The 14,782-nt window shown below is 50.9% G+C and overlaps 1 protein-coding gene across 1 annotated transcript; it reads right to left on the reverse strand.

Moving 5' to 3' along the window:
- Positions 1 to 3,322: 3,322 nt before the first annotated feature.
- On the reverse strand, positions 3,323 to 10,080 carry Nodal (nodal growth differentiation factor). The gene is made up of 3 exons (XM_045137677.1): positions 9,885 to 10,080; positions 5,422 to 6,146; positions 3,323 to 4,383 (listed from the first exon to the last, which is right to left on the reverse strand). Exons 1-3 carry the CDS (start codon positions 10,078 to 10,080, stop codon positions 4,231 to 4,233), a joined length of 1,074 nt encoding a protein of 357 aa, XP_044993612.1. The 3' UTR covers positions 3,323 to 4,230.
- Positions 10,081 to 14,782: the final 4,702 nt, after the last annotated feature.

Here is a 14,782-nt window from a genome sequence, read left to right on the forward strand (position 1 = left end):
TTTTAGGCGCCAGGCATGGTGGCTCACACCTATAATCCCAGCACACAGGATTTCCTAAATTATGCCGAGAGTTCTAGGCGCCAGGACTGTGCGAAGCTGAGCCAGGAGGGTTGTGAGTGTGAGACCTGCCTGGACTACCTTGAGACTTTCAAAGAGAAAATGTCAAGCCCACCTCCATTTGAGCAGAGATCCAGCGGGCTCACCTTTCTCTTGGTGCGAGATCATTGCAGCCTGCAGGCAGACATGGATCTCAGCTTAAGGACCCAAGGAAACAGGGATAGGATCATCTGCAAAGCCTGACCTGCTTGGCCCAGTGCCCTCTGGGTAGGGAGATAGGGTCTCCTGGTGATGCTCAAGATGGACATAGACCCAGACTATGGTTCTAAGGGCCATAATGCTTCTCTGAAGACATCTGTTTCTGCTTTTTTTTCTTTTTTTAATAGAGCATGTGAGAAAGGGGCAGATAAAGAACCGGTGGTGCCAAGGCCCCTCGTCGCTGCAAACGAACTCCACATGCGTGTGCCGCTTTGTGCACCTGGCTTTTTACATAGGTACTGGAGAATCAATCCTGGGTCATTTGGTCATGTAGGCAAATGTCTTAATCACTAAGCCCCGTATCTGCGGCCCTCTCAGGGAAACATCTTTTTATTTTTGACGGGGAGAGAGAAGGCGTGTCACAGCCTTCAGCTGCTGGAAGAAACTCCAGAGGGGTGTGCCCTTTTGTGCAACATGGCACACTTGTGTCATTGTACCTGGCTTATGTGGGACCTGGAGATAAGAACGGGAGTTCTTAGGCTTTTCAGGCAAGTGCCTTAACCACTAAGCATCTCTCCAGGCCTTATTTTTATTTGAGAGAATGGATGTGTCAGGGCCTCTAGTCACTGAACACAAACTCCAAATGCATGCCCCACCATGTGCATCTGGCTTACGTTGGACCTGGGGAATTGAACCTGGATCCTTAGGCTTTGCAGGCAAGCCGCCTTAATCACTAAGGCATCTCTTCAGCCCTGCAACTTTTTTTTTAGCTTTATTTGCAAGCAAAGAGAGAATGGACACACCAGGGTCTCCTGCTGCTGCAAACGAACTCCAGATGCATGCCACTTGGTGCTTCAGGCTTTATGTGGGCATTGGGGAATCGAACCTGGGCCTTTAGGTTTTGCAGCCTAGCAACTAAATCAGAGCCATCTAAGAGCTTCCAGTCAGCCTGAAGACCAGAGCCTGGACTGTTTGCTATGAGGCAGTGCCCAAATCCTCCTGGCCAGGCAGCAGAGTGGCAGTGGCTGGCGTGGCAAGCATTTGTGTCTTGCGCAGTGGCAGTGTGTGGAGTTGCTTCCCTGTCCCTGACCTGCTGCCAGCCATGGGGCAGTGCCTTGCTGTCGGGGAAGTGTGTCCACGGAATGGCCAATGGGAACACCCCCAACAAGCTATCGCCATAAATAGGTTGACCTTTCACTGTTCTGACCCTGGCTGGCTGTATAAGAATGGCGGGCATCTATTTAGCACCGACATCCTCAAGTCCTGGGATGGGACTGTCACCTTTAAAAGTTAAGGTTGAGGGCTGGAGAGATGGCTTAGCGGTTAAGCGCTTGCCTGTGAAGCCTAAGGACCCCAGTTCGAGGCTCGGTTCCCCAGGTCCCACGTTAGCCAGATGCACAAGGGGGCGCACGCGTCTGGATTCGTTTGCAGAGGCTGGAAGCCCTGGCGCGCCCATTCTCTCCCTCTCCCTCTGTCTTTCTCTCTGTCTGTTGCTCTCAAATAAGTAAATAAAAAATGAACAAAAAAATATTTAAAAAAAAAAAGTTAAGGTTGAAGCCGGGCGTGGTGGCACACGCCTTTAATCCCAGCACTCGGGAGGCAGAGAGGTAGGAGGATCACCGTGAGTTCGAGGCCACCCTGAGACTCCATAGTGAATTCCAGGTCAGCCTGGGCTAGAGTGAGACCTTACCTCGAAAACCAAAAAAAAAAAAAAAAGTTAAGGTTCAGCCGGGTGTGGTGGCACATGCCTTTAATCCCAGGACTCAGGAGGCAGAGGTAGGATTGCCTTTCATTCAAGGCTACCCTGAGACTAACAGAATGAGTTACAGGTCAGCCTGAGCTGTAGTGAGACCCTACCTCAAAAACAAAAAAAAAACTTCAGGTTGGTGGCATGGTTGTGTTCAAAAGCTTGGTTCCAAAGGTCAAGGCTGATAAGCCAAGTCCTCTAGGTGCTATTAAGGACTTGGCACTGGGGCTCAGGCCACAGCTCAGCTATGCTGTGGCCAGGCTGTGAGGTCTGTTTGGGGGTCTCATTCAGGAAAGAAGGAATGTGACAAGCTGACCCTACATCAAAATAAAAGATGCTAGCCAGGCATGGTGGCGCACGCCTTGAATCCCAGCACTCAGAAACCAGAAGAAGGAGGATCACCATAAATTCAAGGCCAGCCTGGGACTGCCTGGTGAATTCCAGGTCAGCCTGGCCTAGAGCAAGACCCTACCTCAAAAAAAAAGGTCAAACAAAGCTGGGGCTGGTGGCACTCACTCAGGAGGCTACATAGGGAGACGCTAACCCCAAAACCAAAATTACAGACTTGGGTGGCAACTCAGCTGTGCTCAGGCCAGGCTCCTCTTTGCCTTGGGTTTCTCAAGCTCTGGCCTGTGCCAGGGTCAACCTTGACTCAGCCAAGTTATGGCCAAGTCCTGGCAAACTGCCCGGTTCCCACATACCTGGGTCAGTTTGGACCAGCCTCCTGTGACGGAGCCAGGGAGACTGCCCGGTAAAATCGTTCACTCACCAGGCCAGACAACAGCATAGCCCCTGACTTAGCAATGGGAGACCAAGTGCCCCAAATCCTGCTTTCTTTAGGACTTCGTCCAGAAGACAGTCTTGTGTTCTGATGTTTTGGTGGCAGAATTTTCTATAGGAAGTAGAGGCTCCTTTTGGAACAAAAAATTAAACCCCTTATAATGCTGAGGAACAGAGGGACTGACCAAAAAAAAAAAAAAAAAAAAAAAAAGCTACAGGAATTAGGTTTAGGTGTCTTGGAAGGCTTGGAGGGAGGTGGGAGAAGGTCAACCTTGCCATGGGTGCCCTCCTCCCATAGGGATGGAACCCCCAACCCTCTACCACTGAGCTACGTCCTCATCCCCTGCCAGCCACATGTACATGGAACTCTGCCGCCTTGCATTTTACAAGACAAGGCTGAGCGGTGAATGTTCCAGGGTCTCAGAGTTGAGCGAGCGAGGTTATGATCACAGCCCCCATCTCCTGCCGCCCGGGGTGAGTCCTTCACCACCGTAGACGGGCACCTCAGGGCGCTTGGTAACACACATGGAGAGGCTGAAGTGAATGATCACCATCTTTAATAGATTCAGGTTGTGTCTGCCAAGCAGACGGACTGGGGATGTCTGAGGACTCCGCTGCTGTCCAACAGAGCCAGTCCTCTTGGACAAGTTCCTGCCTTGCCTGTCAGAAGAACCAGCTGGCCTGGGGGAACTAGACAATGGCTTTATTGTTTAGGCAACTAATAAAAAGAGGCCATGCCAGGGAGTCCCTGGACACGACCAACACACTGCTGCCAGCTAGCCAGAAAGATGTGGGCCTCTCCTAACCCAGTCTGAGGCAGGGAGAGCCAAGCGACTGGTTTTTTGTTGTCGTTTTTGTTTTTGAGGTAGGGTCTCACTGTAGCCCAGGCCGACTTGGAATTCACTATGTCATCTCAGGGTGATCTTCAACTCAAGGCAATCCTACCTCTGCCTCCCGAGTGCTGGGATCAAAGGTGTGCACCACCCTGCCCGGCTTTGACTAGTTTTAATCTAATAAATTTATACTCATTTTGAGAGAAGGCAACAGCTCACGGACCACTTCTGAGAACATACAAAAGCCACAGATGGCCTTTAAAATTAAAAAAAGATGCACATATCCCCTAATTTTTGCACAGTTTCAAGAGGTCCATAAGTTAAAAAAAAACAAAAAAAAAAGTCGAGGAAGGGGCTCTGGCTCTTGTTTCCTTGGTCATCACTGTCCTTCAGGAAGGACAGCCAGCCAGGCTCCCCAGCCTTCCTCCCTCAGGGGCCGGCGGCTCAGCAGGCCCGGCGGAGGCCTGCGTTTGCAGCGGGCAGCCCCTTCCTCTTCGGGTCTGGCGGGCAGAACCGCCGCTCCCCTTTCTCCTCCCCAGATAGATACTATCAGGTCTTCCAGAAGCTTCCCAACATTCTGGAGTGCAGGCCAAGGCAGTGTTCGCCCTGGATCTGTCAGAGGCAGCCACACTCCTCCACAACCATGTCCTTGTGGTGTTCCAGGAGCACTCGGCCATTGTCCACATACAGCATGCTCAGCGGTTTGGTCTTCACGGGAGCACAGCAGGTGGAAGGGACCCGGTGGGGCTGATAGCGTTTCAGCAGGCTCTGGGAAAGGGTGGGGAGGAAGGTCAGGTCACATCCCAGGGGCAAGGACAGAATCATCCAAATGAAAATCAGTTCCTGGTGCAAAATTAAACTCTGGGGGCTGGAGAGCTGGCTGGGTGGCTAAGGCGCTTCCCTGCAGAACCTGCCTCTCCCATACCCACACGGATCCAGAGGCACAAAGTGGTGCATGCATCTGAGTCTGTTTGCAGTGGCTGGAAGCTCTGGCAGGACCCCCCCCCCCAAAATAAATAAAAATAGGGCTGGAGAGATGGCTTAGCCATTAAGGCATTTGCCTGCAAAGCCAAAGGAGCTCAGATACATGCACCACCTTGTGCCTATGTGGGTACTTAGGAATCGAATCTGGGTCCTTTGGCTTCGCAGGCAAGCGCCTTAACCACTAAGCCCTTAGCAGGTTTTAAGGGGACACTAGTGGCACAGCTCAGTAGCAGAGCATTTGCCTGGCATGTTGGGGTCCCTGGGGTCCATCAACACCTTAAAAAAAAAAGTTACATTTTCCTGATAGAGCAGTAACTACCTTATATTGGCCCTACTCTCGTCTAGAATGAAGGAATACCAATTTTTAAAAATTCCAAGGCTGAAAGGACCCAGGTTTGATTCCCCAGGTCCCACGTTAGCCAGACGCACTAGGCGGCACATGCGTATGGACTTCGTTCGCAGTGGCTGGAGGCCCTGGCGCGCCCATTCTCTCTCCCTCTCTCTCTCCCTGCCTACTTCTCTCAAATAAATGCATAACTTTAAAAAAAATTTTTTTAATCACCTTTATAACTCCAGCACTTGGGAGGAAGAAGCAGGAGGATTGCCTATGAGTTCAAGGCCACCCTGAGACTGCAACTGCATAGTGAATTCCAGGTCAGCCTGAGCTATAGCCAGAGGCTCCCTCAAAAAACTAAAATAAAATAAAAACTCTTAAGAAAGCATGCTCTCACATAGGAAGTGACACAGAGGACTGAATAACTCAACCTAGTCATCTGATAGCAAGGAATTCTGTCCCCCACGTAGCAGTCCCCCCCATCTCACCTGAATGTAGGCGTGGTTGGTGGGGTGGAACTCCTCACCCACGGGGTTAGGGCATTCACCCTCGCAGCGATAGGCATTGTACTGCTTGGGGTAGATGATCCAGGAACCCCATCCGATCAAGTTGAAGTCCACTTGGAACTTGACCTTCCTACATAGTTGGCTTCTGTCCGGCAAGTGACGTCTCCGTTGCCTCCTGCCCCACCAACCCCTTTCCCTAGACAGTTGTCCCTCCTGGGCCCGCCAGGAGCTCTCAGCTTCCCAGAGCAAGGTGGCACCACCCAGCTGCCTCTGCTCCCGAGGCAGGTTGGAGTACAGCATGAGAAGCACATTGCCATGGGTGCCAGTAACAGTGACAGGCAGGGCATGGGGCTGAGCCTGGCACTCTGCAGCCACTCCAGACATCTGCTCCTCCAATGCTCCAGGGTCCTTCAGCCATTTGGAGAGGGGCCTGGTCACCTCCAGGACCATGGTGTCGGAGGAAAAGGTGACCTGGGACAGACTAACGGTGAACAGCTCCATCCGAACTCGCTCCAGGCAGACGGTCGGGTCTTGCTCTGCATCTGGCTTCGGTTGATGGAAGATCTCAATAGTGAGTGGGCCGTCGGCGGGCAGGTCCGTGGGGCTGGGCAGCTGCAGCCGGAGCTCGGCCCACACCAGGTCTTCCTCTTGGCTCAGAAAGGAGAAATCAAAGGTGAAGGTCCAGTTCTGGCCATCCACGTCCACATCTGGAGAAAGCCGGGAAGGAAATAGGGTAAGAGGTGTCCCCAAGCCACAATGACATAGCAACCAGCACAGGAGTATCTGTCAGGCTCCCACACCCCCACCAGTTGGTACTGTTAGCCAGTCTATTTTAATTGTTTTGGCTTTTGTTTTCTGCTTTATCTTGTTTTAATATTTTATTTATTATTTACTTATTTTTTAAAAGATCTACTTTATTTACTTATTAGAGAGAGAATGGGCGCGCCAGGGCCTCTAGCCACTGCAAATGAACACCACACGCAACTGGCTCATGTGGGACCTGGAGAGTCGAACCTGGGTCCTTAGGCTTCGCAGGCATGTGCCTTAATTGCTAAGCTATCTCTCCATCCCCGTTTACTTACTTGAAAGGGAAAGAATGGTTGCACCAGGGCCTCCAGCTACTGCAAATGAACTTGTGGGTACACGCATCAACTTGTGCAGCTGGTTTCGTGTGGGTACTGGAGAAGTCAAACCTGGGGCCTTTGGCTTTGCCAGCAAGTGCTTTAACTGCTAAACATCTCTCCAGCCCCTATTTTAGCTTTTTTCTTTCTTTCTTTCTTTCATTTGAGAGAGAGAGAAAGAATGATGCTCCAGGGCCTCTAGCTACCACAAATAAACTCCAAACACATGTGCCACCATGTGCATCTGGCTTACGAGGGTACTGACTGGGGAATCAAACCTGCGTCCTTAGGCTTCATAGGCAAGTGCCTTAACCACTGAGCCATCTCTCCAACACCCTAATTTTGGCTTTTTGAGACAAGGCCTCACACTGTAGCCCAGGCTGACTTAGAACTGCTGTACAGTAGTCCCGATTGGACTGGAGCTCTTGGCAATCCTGCTTTGGTCTCCTGAGGACTAGGATCACCAGTGTGAGCTGCCATGCCAAACTGTGGCCCATTTTCAAAATTAAATTCTTATTTACAAGCAAGGGTGGGGGGGGAATGAGTGCCCCAGGGCTTCCAGCCACTGCAAATGGAACTCCAGATGCATGTGCCCCCTTGTGCATCTGGCTTTACGTGAGCCCTGAGGAACCAAGCTCCAGTTGTTAGGCTTTGCAGGCAATCACCTTAACCGCAGAGCCATCTCCCCAGCCCAATAGTCCATTTTTGAGATGAGGAAAACAGAGGCCCCAGAGAGGTGAAAGTGCATGTCCAAGATGTCCTTCTTAAAAGGTGACAGGAGCCGGACATGGTGGCGCACGCCTTTAATCCCAGCACTCGGGAGGCAGAGGTAGGAAGATTGCTGTGAGTTCGAGGCCACCCTGAGAGTACATAGTGAATTCCAGGTCAGCCTAGGATAGAATGTAACCCTACCTTGAAAAACCAAAAAAAAAAAAAAAAAAGTGACAGGATGGATCGGAAAGATGACTTAGTGGTTAAAGCGCTTGCCTGTGAAGCCTAAGGACCCAGGTTTGATTCCCCAGGACCCATATAAGCCAGATGCACAAGGTAGTGCATGCATCTGGAGTTCATTTGTGGTGGCTGGAGGCCCTGAGGATCAATTTACTCTCTCTCTGCCTCTTTCTATCGCTCTCAAATTAATAAAAATAAACAAAAATAATTAAAAACAATAAAAGGTGACAAGAGAGGCTGAGAAGGTGATGTTTTCTTTTTTAATTTTGTTTTTTTGAGGTAGGATCTAGTTCTAGCCCAGGCTGACCTGGAATTCACTATGTAGCCTCAGGCTGGCTTCGAACTCACAGGGATCCTCCTACATCAGCCTCCAGAGCACTGGGATTACACGTGTGCGACAGCATGCCAGGCTAACTTTAGTTTTCTAACTATCTCCCATGGCCTCTTTAGTCTGAAGCAATTTCTTCTGGGGCAGCCCCTGTTATCACGGGGTAATTACCAGCCTCAGCCTTCCAGCAGCTCCTCCAGCCCATCTCCAGCTGCCTTTCCACTTAATTTCCACTTCTCTCCTCATTAACACCAGCAGGAGGCAATAACCGGCCCGGCCTGTGGACTCCGCAGACTCTCCCGCTGGACCATCTGGGGTTTAGGTGGGGCACTGGGGCAGTTCCAGACCCCCTGTGCCAGCAGGCTTAGCCTCCAGTGAGACCCTTCCTGTGGTCTCACAAAATGACACAATCCACGCCCAAGGCAATGGTTACAACGATGGTAACTGTTAGGTACACTGACACACCACAGGACCCTCAATTTACAAAAGGAGAACCAGGCCAGGTGTGGTGGTGCACACCCTTAGCCTCAGCACTGGGGAAGCAGAGGGAGGCAGAGGTAGGAGGATCGCCGTGAGTTCGAGGCCAGCCTGAGACTGCATTGTGAATTCAAGGTCAGCCTGGGCTAGAGTGAGACCCTACCTCCAAAACCAAAACAAAGAAAGGAAAAAAATAAAATAAAATAAAAAAGGAAACCAGATAGAGCAATCAGAGTAAAGGTTTGAGGGACCAGAAGTAAGTCCTGAATCCCAGACTGTCTTTTGACCTTGAAATACTTTCTAGAAAGGATGTGAGCTGGAAGGCGTGTCCTCTTGTCCTCTGCCTTTCCCATGCTTCACTCGCCCTCCAGGGTGCCTCTGGTCTGCTTCGTCCCCAGATAACCCTTCCAGGAGAGGGTCACCGGCAGTGTTAGGCTGTCTAGGCAGTGTTAGCCTAGACAGCCGACAGAGGCCAGGGGCCCCGCCTCTAGGCTGCGGGCGGCGGGTCAGAGCAGATTAGGGATGTGGATTGCGTCCAGTCCAGCTGAGGGCCGTCTGGCCCCGCAGGCCATGGGGCACGGGCCCGCAGAGCTGTCCAGGTGACGGATGTGGATTGCTCCTGGGAAGGGAGTTTTGGATCCAGCTCAAGTCTCTTGGGGACCCACCTGCCCGAACGAGTTCCGTGCCCAAAACGTACTGCCTAGTCCAATGATGAGGTCACTGCACCAGCCCACACATAGCCCAGATCTAGGCTGGAAGCCAGGGGTCACCAGGGACACCTGCCACCTCCCCAGCCCAGGCACAGCAAGTTACCTAAAGTCTCAACTTTGGCTGCCTGATTTGAATTTCAGATTTTCGAGTCCTAATTCTCAAATGTTACATGCTGTAGCCTGCGTCTGCCGATGTCATAGCAGGGCCCCAGGACCATGCCATCTTCACCTGGAGCAAGAGTGGTGAGGCCCTACCTCAAAAAATAAAAATTAAAAAAAAAATACCAAGAAAAAAATTAAATTGTGCTGGAGAGATGGCTCAGTGGTTAAAGGTGCTTGCTTGCAAAGCCTGATGCCTGTGTTCAGTGCCCCAGTACCCAGGTAAAGCCAGATGCACAAGGTGATGCGTGCACCTGGACTTCGTTCGCAATGGCAAGGGTCCCTGGCGTGCCCATTCCGCTCTGTCTCTCTCCTTGCAAATAAATAGATAAAACTTTTTTTTAATTAAATTAAACAAAATCTGAGCAACAATGACTTGTTACTATTGCCACCCTCCGTTCTGTGGACAGCCTTTTGCATACATTGTCCCCAGGGCCTCTGCAGTCCCCTACAGATGTAGAAACCGAGGCTCCGGAGTGGCACGATGCCCACTCTCTACTGTGTCCCTTGAGATCTCCTCCCCGGCCTGCCAATGCTGAAACACCAGCAGGGCCAGAGACCCTGGACGACCTTTGATCGCCAGCCCGCCCCCCCGCCCCCCCCCCCGCCGCCACAGCCACAAGGATACTTCCCGAGCTTGGAAGGGGAAGGGGACAGGCGACAACCTAAGGGACCCCCGTGGGTGCTGGCGGAGCCTACCTTGCGCCTGCAGGCTACGAATGATGTCGGCCCGGGGCATAGGGTCTCGGTAGAGGCTGAGCATGTAGGCGAGAGGGGACGGCGACGAGGCCTGTCCCCGCACCCACAGAGGCACGGTGGCCACGGTGGCGGCGCCGGCCTGCAGCAGCGCGCACCAGGCGTGCAGCAGGAGGAGCGGGAGGCGGGGGGCGCGCATGGTGGGCTGTCTGCGGCGGCCGCGGCGGCGGGGCCGCTTATATGGGGCCTCTGCCCCGCCCCCGCCATTCCTCCATCCCGGGAGGCTTTAAGAACCTACGACACCCCCCTGGAGGGGGCGGGCAGGGGGTCTCCTGCTGGGGGGAAGGTGAGATCTAAGTCTGATGGGAAGGAGGCCGGATAAATTGGGGGAGGCCTTGGATGCAGGGCGCTGTGTCTTCCTTCCTGTGGAGGGAGACAAGAGCGGGCTTGTCCCCCTCCCGCAAACTCCCAGCTCAGAATTGCGGTTTCGGGGTGCCGGAGGTGTGGTTAGGCCCCTGCCTAGTATGCCAGAGGTCCTGGCTTTATCCTTAGACACCAAGCCCGGGAGATCTGGGTGGCAGCAGGCGCTTCTTCTCCAGCTGGCGTGGGATTTCGGAGGGGGTGTGGGGAAGATCACTCACTTCCCTGTTTGTGATGGGACAGGGAGGTCTCAGCTCACCTCCACTGCCTCCCCCTCCCCGGATCCTACTTACCATTAGATTCTAGTACACAAGATGGAATTCGATTTCTAGTTTTCTGTTGTCTTTTTTTTTTTTTTTTTTTTGATTTCTAGTTTTTTAAAATATATTTTAAAATTTTATTTCCAAGCAGAGAGAGAATGAGAATGGAGGCTCTTGTCGCTGAAAACCAATTCCAGATGCACGTGCCACTTTGTGCATCTGGCTATATTTGGGGACTGGGGAATCAATCCCGGGGCAGCAGGCTTCACAAAGCCGTGTCTTTCAACAGCTCAGCTATCTCCGCAGCCCAGAATTCAGTTTCTGTTTCTTATTCAATGAAAGTCTCTCTCTCTCTCTCTCCTTCTTCCTCCCTCCCTCTCTTTCTCTCACAGCAGAGTCTTGGTCTCTCCCACTGACCTCCCAGGCTGGCCTCGAACTCACAGCTTTCCCAGTGTTGGGATTACAGGTGTGAGCCTGGTGACAATGACTCCTTCATTGGACATCTTTCTTGTTTTGTGGACGGTGCTTGATAAGATACTGGATTTGCAGATATGTGCATAGGGCTAAGGGGTGAAAATATTTTCATGATGTATACAAGTCGATTCTATCAGAATGGGGTCTGAGGTGCGGGAATTCATAGGGATGAAGTAATTAGGACAGTCTTGACATGAAATGGGTTTGTAAAACTTTCTAGGGTATGGGGGTCATGTGATGCTAAGAAAAATCTAGTCTTTCCTCAGAAAGGAAGGGCTGGGCTGGAATTACCTTTAAAGAAATGTAAATTCCTACCTGGTGTCCCGCCCAGTGTTTTGCTCCTGGCTTTCTCCTCTGCAGCTCCCCACCCCCACGGCGTACCTTTCAAGCCTCCACCAGTGCCATCAGCTGCTGGCGAACATTTACTGCACACCTACTACGTGCCAGGCACGGTGCTAAGAGCTCCATACACTCAGGCTCCTTCACAGGAGACGCCAGCTTGAAAGTACCACAGGCTTGGGTCTGAGCAGGTGGTGGACAGTGGGTGGAGGTCCAGCAGCTCCTGGGGCCAGCACACCTGGCCCTCCCCCCCCCCCCCAAAACCACATGGTTGTCCCGCCCAGCAGGAAGGGAGCTCGGGTTGTGGCTCACCAGCCCACTCCTTACAGCCAAGACTGGCCTCCCACTTAGCTTCACAGTCAAGACCAAGGATCTTCTATTTTAACAGTTTTACTTATGCATTTCAGAGAGAAGGAGGCAGATGGAGGAAAAGAGAGAATGGGCACACTAGGGCCTCCTATCACTCACTGCAAATAACTCCAGACACCTGCGCCACCTTGTGCATCTGGCTTTATGTGGGTCCTGGGGAATCAAATCCCGGTTGTTAGGCTTTGCAGGCAAAGTGCCTCAACCACTAAGTCATTTCTCCAGCCCCAAGAATCTTCAGGGTTTTGTTTGTTTGTTCTTTTGTTTTATCGAGGTAGGGTCTCACTCTGGTCCAAGCTGACCTGTAATTAGCTTCGTAGTCTTAGGGTGGCCTCAAACTCTCGGCGATCCTCCTACCTCTGCCTCCAGAGTGCTGGGACTAAAGGCGTGCGCCACCACGCCCGGCAGAATCTTCAGTTTTATTAATGAACTTACGTATTGAAACAGGGCCTCCTGCACTGACTATATAGCAGAAGATAGGCTTGAACTCCTGATCTTTCTGCTTCCATCTCCCCAGCGCTGGGGTTACAGGAAACTCACTTTATGTGGTACTGGCGATTGAGCCCGGGGCATCATGCATGCTAGGAAGACCTTCTACTAACTGATACATCCCCATCCCCCAGGCCAAGTCTTGATTATGTGAAGACATCAGTGGAACTTGCACAGGGTCCTCTCTGGCCAGAGGATCCCTGTCTCCTGGGCTATTTGTTAAACTATTGATTCCTGAACTCCATCCAGACTTCAGAATTAGAATTTGGAGAGAGGGCCTGGTAATCTGCATATGAACCAGCCCCCCAGTGATTCTTATCAGAAAGCTTTGGGGCTGGGGTGGGAAGGCAGGGTTCCTGTAACAGTTTGTGACCTCTGGGTCTTTCTAAATTCAGTGTGTTCCTATTTAAGATATAGTGGGAGAGACCTCCACTCATGCTGATCCAGTGAGCTGATTTGTGAGCACTTCACTAGAGCCGGGCATGGCAGCTCACACCTATATGAGCACTCCGGGCTCACCATGAGTTCGAGGCCAGCCTGGACTGTGGAGTAAATTCTACTAGGTTAGCCTAGGCTAAAGTGAAAATCTGCCTCAAAAAAAAAAAACAAACAAACAAAAAAAAAAAAAAAAACCATGACCAAGGGCTGGAGAGATGGCTTAGCAGTTAAGGCACTTGCCTTCAAACCCAAAGGACCTCAGTTCGATTCTCTAGGACCCACGTAAGCCAGATGCACAAGGCGGTACTTGTGTCTGGAGTTCATTTGCAGTGGCTAGAGGCCATTCCCTCCCTCTCTCTCTCTCTCTCTCTTTTTCCCCCTGTGTCTTTCTTTCTCTCTCAAATAATAATAATAATAAGAAGAAACCATAACCAAATAACCAAGCAAACAAAATGCTTTGCGTGCTCTGAACCTAATGTCATCAGAAAGGGGTTTCCACCTGGGTGCTATTTTTTTTTGTTTATTTATTTATCTATTTATTTATTTTTGGTTTTTCATTTAGCTCAGGCTGACCTGGAATTCACTATGCAGTCTGGGGGTAGACTGGTACTCAGCCATTTTCCTACCTCTGCTCCTAAATGCTGGAATGAAAGGCGAACACCACCACCACACCCGGCCATGCAGGGACTACTGTGCCTCTGCTGCTGGTCACTGGCTGGGAGTCCTGAGCGCCAGCCCTCTTCCCCAGACCCCGCCCCAGAGGCAGAGGCCCCCTGATCACACAGCATGCATATGCAAATCAAACAACGTTGGTTTATGGTTAGTGCTGTCAGGACCTTAGCGCAGGACATGGGCAACAAGATTAACAACAAGGTGCCAAGGTGATGGCAATTCCAGACTCAGAGCTCTCAAATCATGGGTATTCTCGAACCCAAGAGAGAGATTGGGCTCACCAGGGCTTCCAACCACTGCAAATGAACTCCAGATACGTGCACCCCCCCTTGTGCAGCTGGCTAACGTGGGTCCTGGGGAATCGAACCTGGGTCCTTTGGCTCTGCAAGCAAATGCCTTAACTGCTAAGCAATCCCTCCAGCCCCTGAAGCAGTTTTGTCCACACAGGTAGGAGAAAGAAACCAAAAAGATTATTTGTTTTGGCAGTTGCTCACAGTCACTAACTCAAAAAGGGTAACTTCTTAGTTTATTCCTTTTTTTCTCTTTTTCGGATGTCAGATGAAACCCTGAGCATGCCTGACTAGAATTGTGGGATCTCCCCACGCGTGTGTGTCTGTGTGTGTGTGTGTGTGTGTGTGTGTTCCAATAAGTCTCCTTTGTATCTTGCGTCTCTTGAACCATGTGCTATGTAGCATGCATTCAATAATTAAGTTAAAATTAATGATAATGAGCTGGGTGTGGTGGTGCACGCCTTTAAACCCAGCACTTGGGAGGCAGAAGTAGGAGGATCACTGTGAGTTCAAGGGCACCCTGAGACTACATGGTGAATTCCAGGTCAGCCTGAGCTAGAATGAAACCCTACCTCGGAAAATAAAAAATAAAACAATTAATGATAACAGGGCTCGAGAGATGGCTTGGTGTTTAAGGCACTTGCCTGCAAAGCTGAAGAATCAGGTTCAATTCCCCAAGACCCACATAAAGACAGATGCACAAAGTAGCACATTTGTCTGGAATTCGCTTGCAGTGGTTGGAGGTCCTGATGTCTGTCTTTTCTATCTCTCTGCTAATAAGTAATATATATATATATATATGTATGTATGTATGTATGTATGTATGTATGTATGTATGTATGTATATACGTATTAATTAATGATACTGTACCAATGTGGTGGTGCATGCATGTTTTAGTCCCAGCACTCAGGAGGCTGAGGTAGAAGCTCACCATTAGTTCAAAGCCAGCCTGGGGTTTCTGAGTAAATTCCTGGTCAACCTGACCTAGGCTGAGACTATGCCTCAAAAAACAAAACAAAATTAGTGAACCAGGCGTAGCGGCGCACACCTTTAATCCCAGCACTTGGGATGCAGAGGTAGGAGGATCACCAAGAGTTCGAGGCCACCCTGAGACTTCATAGTGAATCCCAGGTCAGCCTGGGCTAGAGTTGA

This window comes from Jaculus jaculus, chromosome 18, assembly GCF_020740685.1.
Source record: "Jaculus jaculus isolate mJacJac1 chromosome 18, mJacJac1.mat.Y.cur, whole genome shotgun sequence".
NCBI classification, from domain to species: Eukaryota; Metazoa; Chordata; class Mammalia; order Rodentia; family Dipodidae; genus Jaculus; species Jaculus jaculus.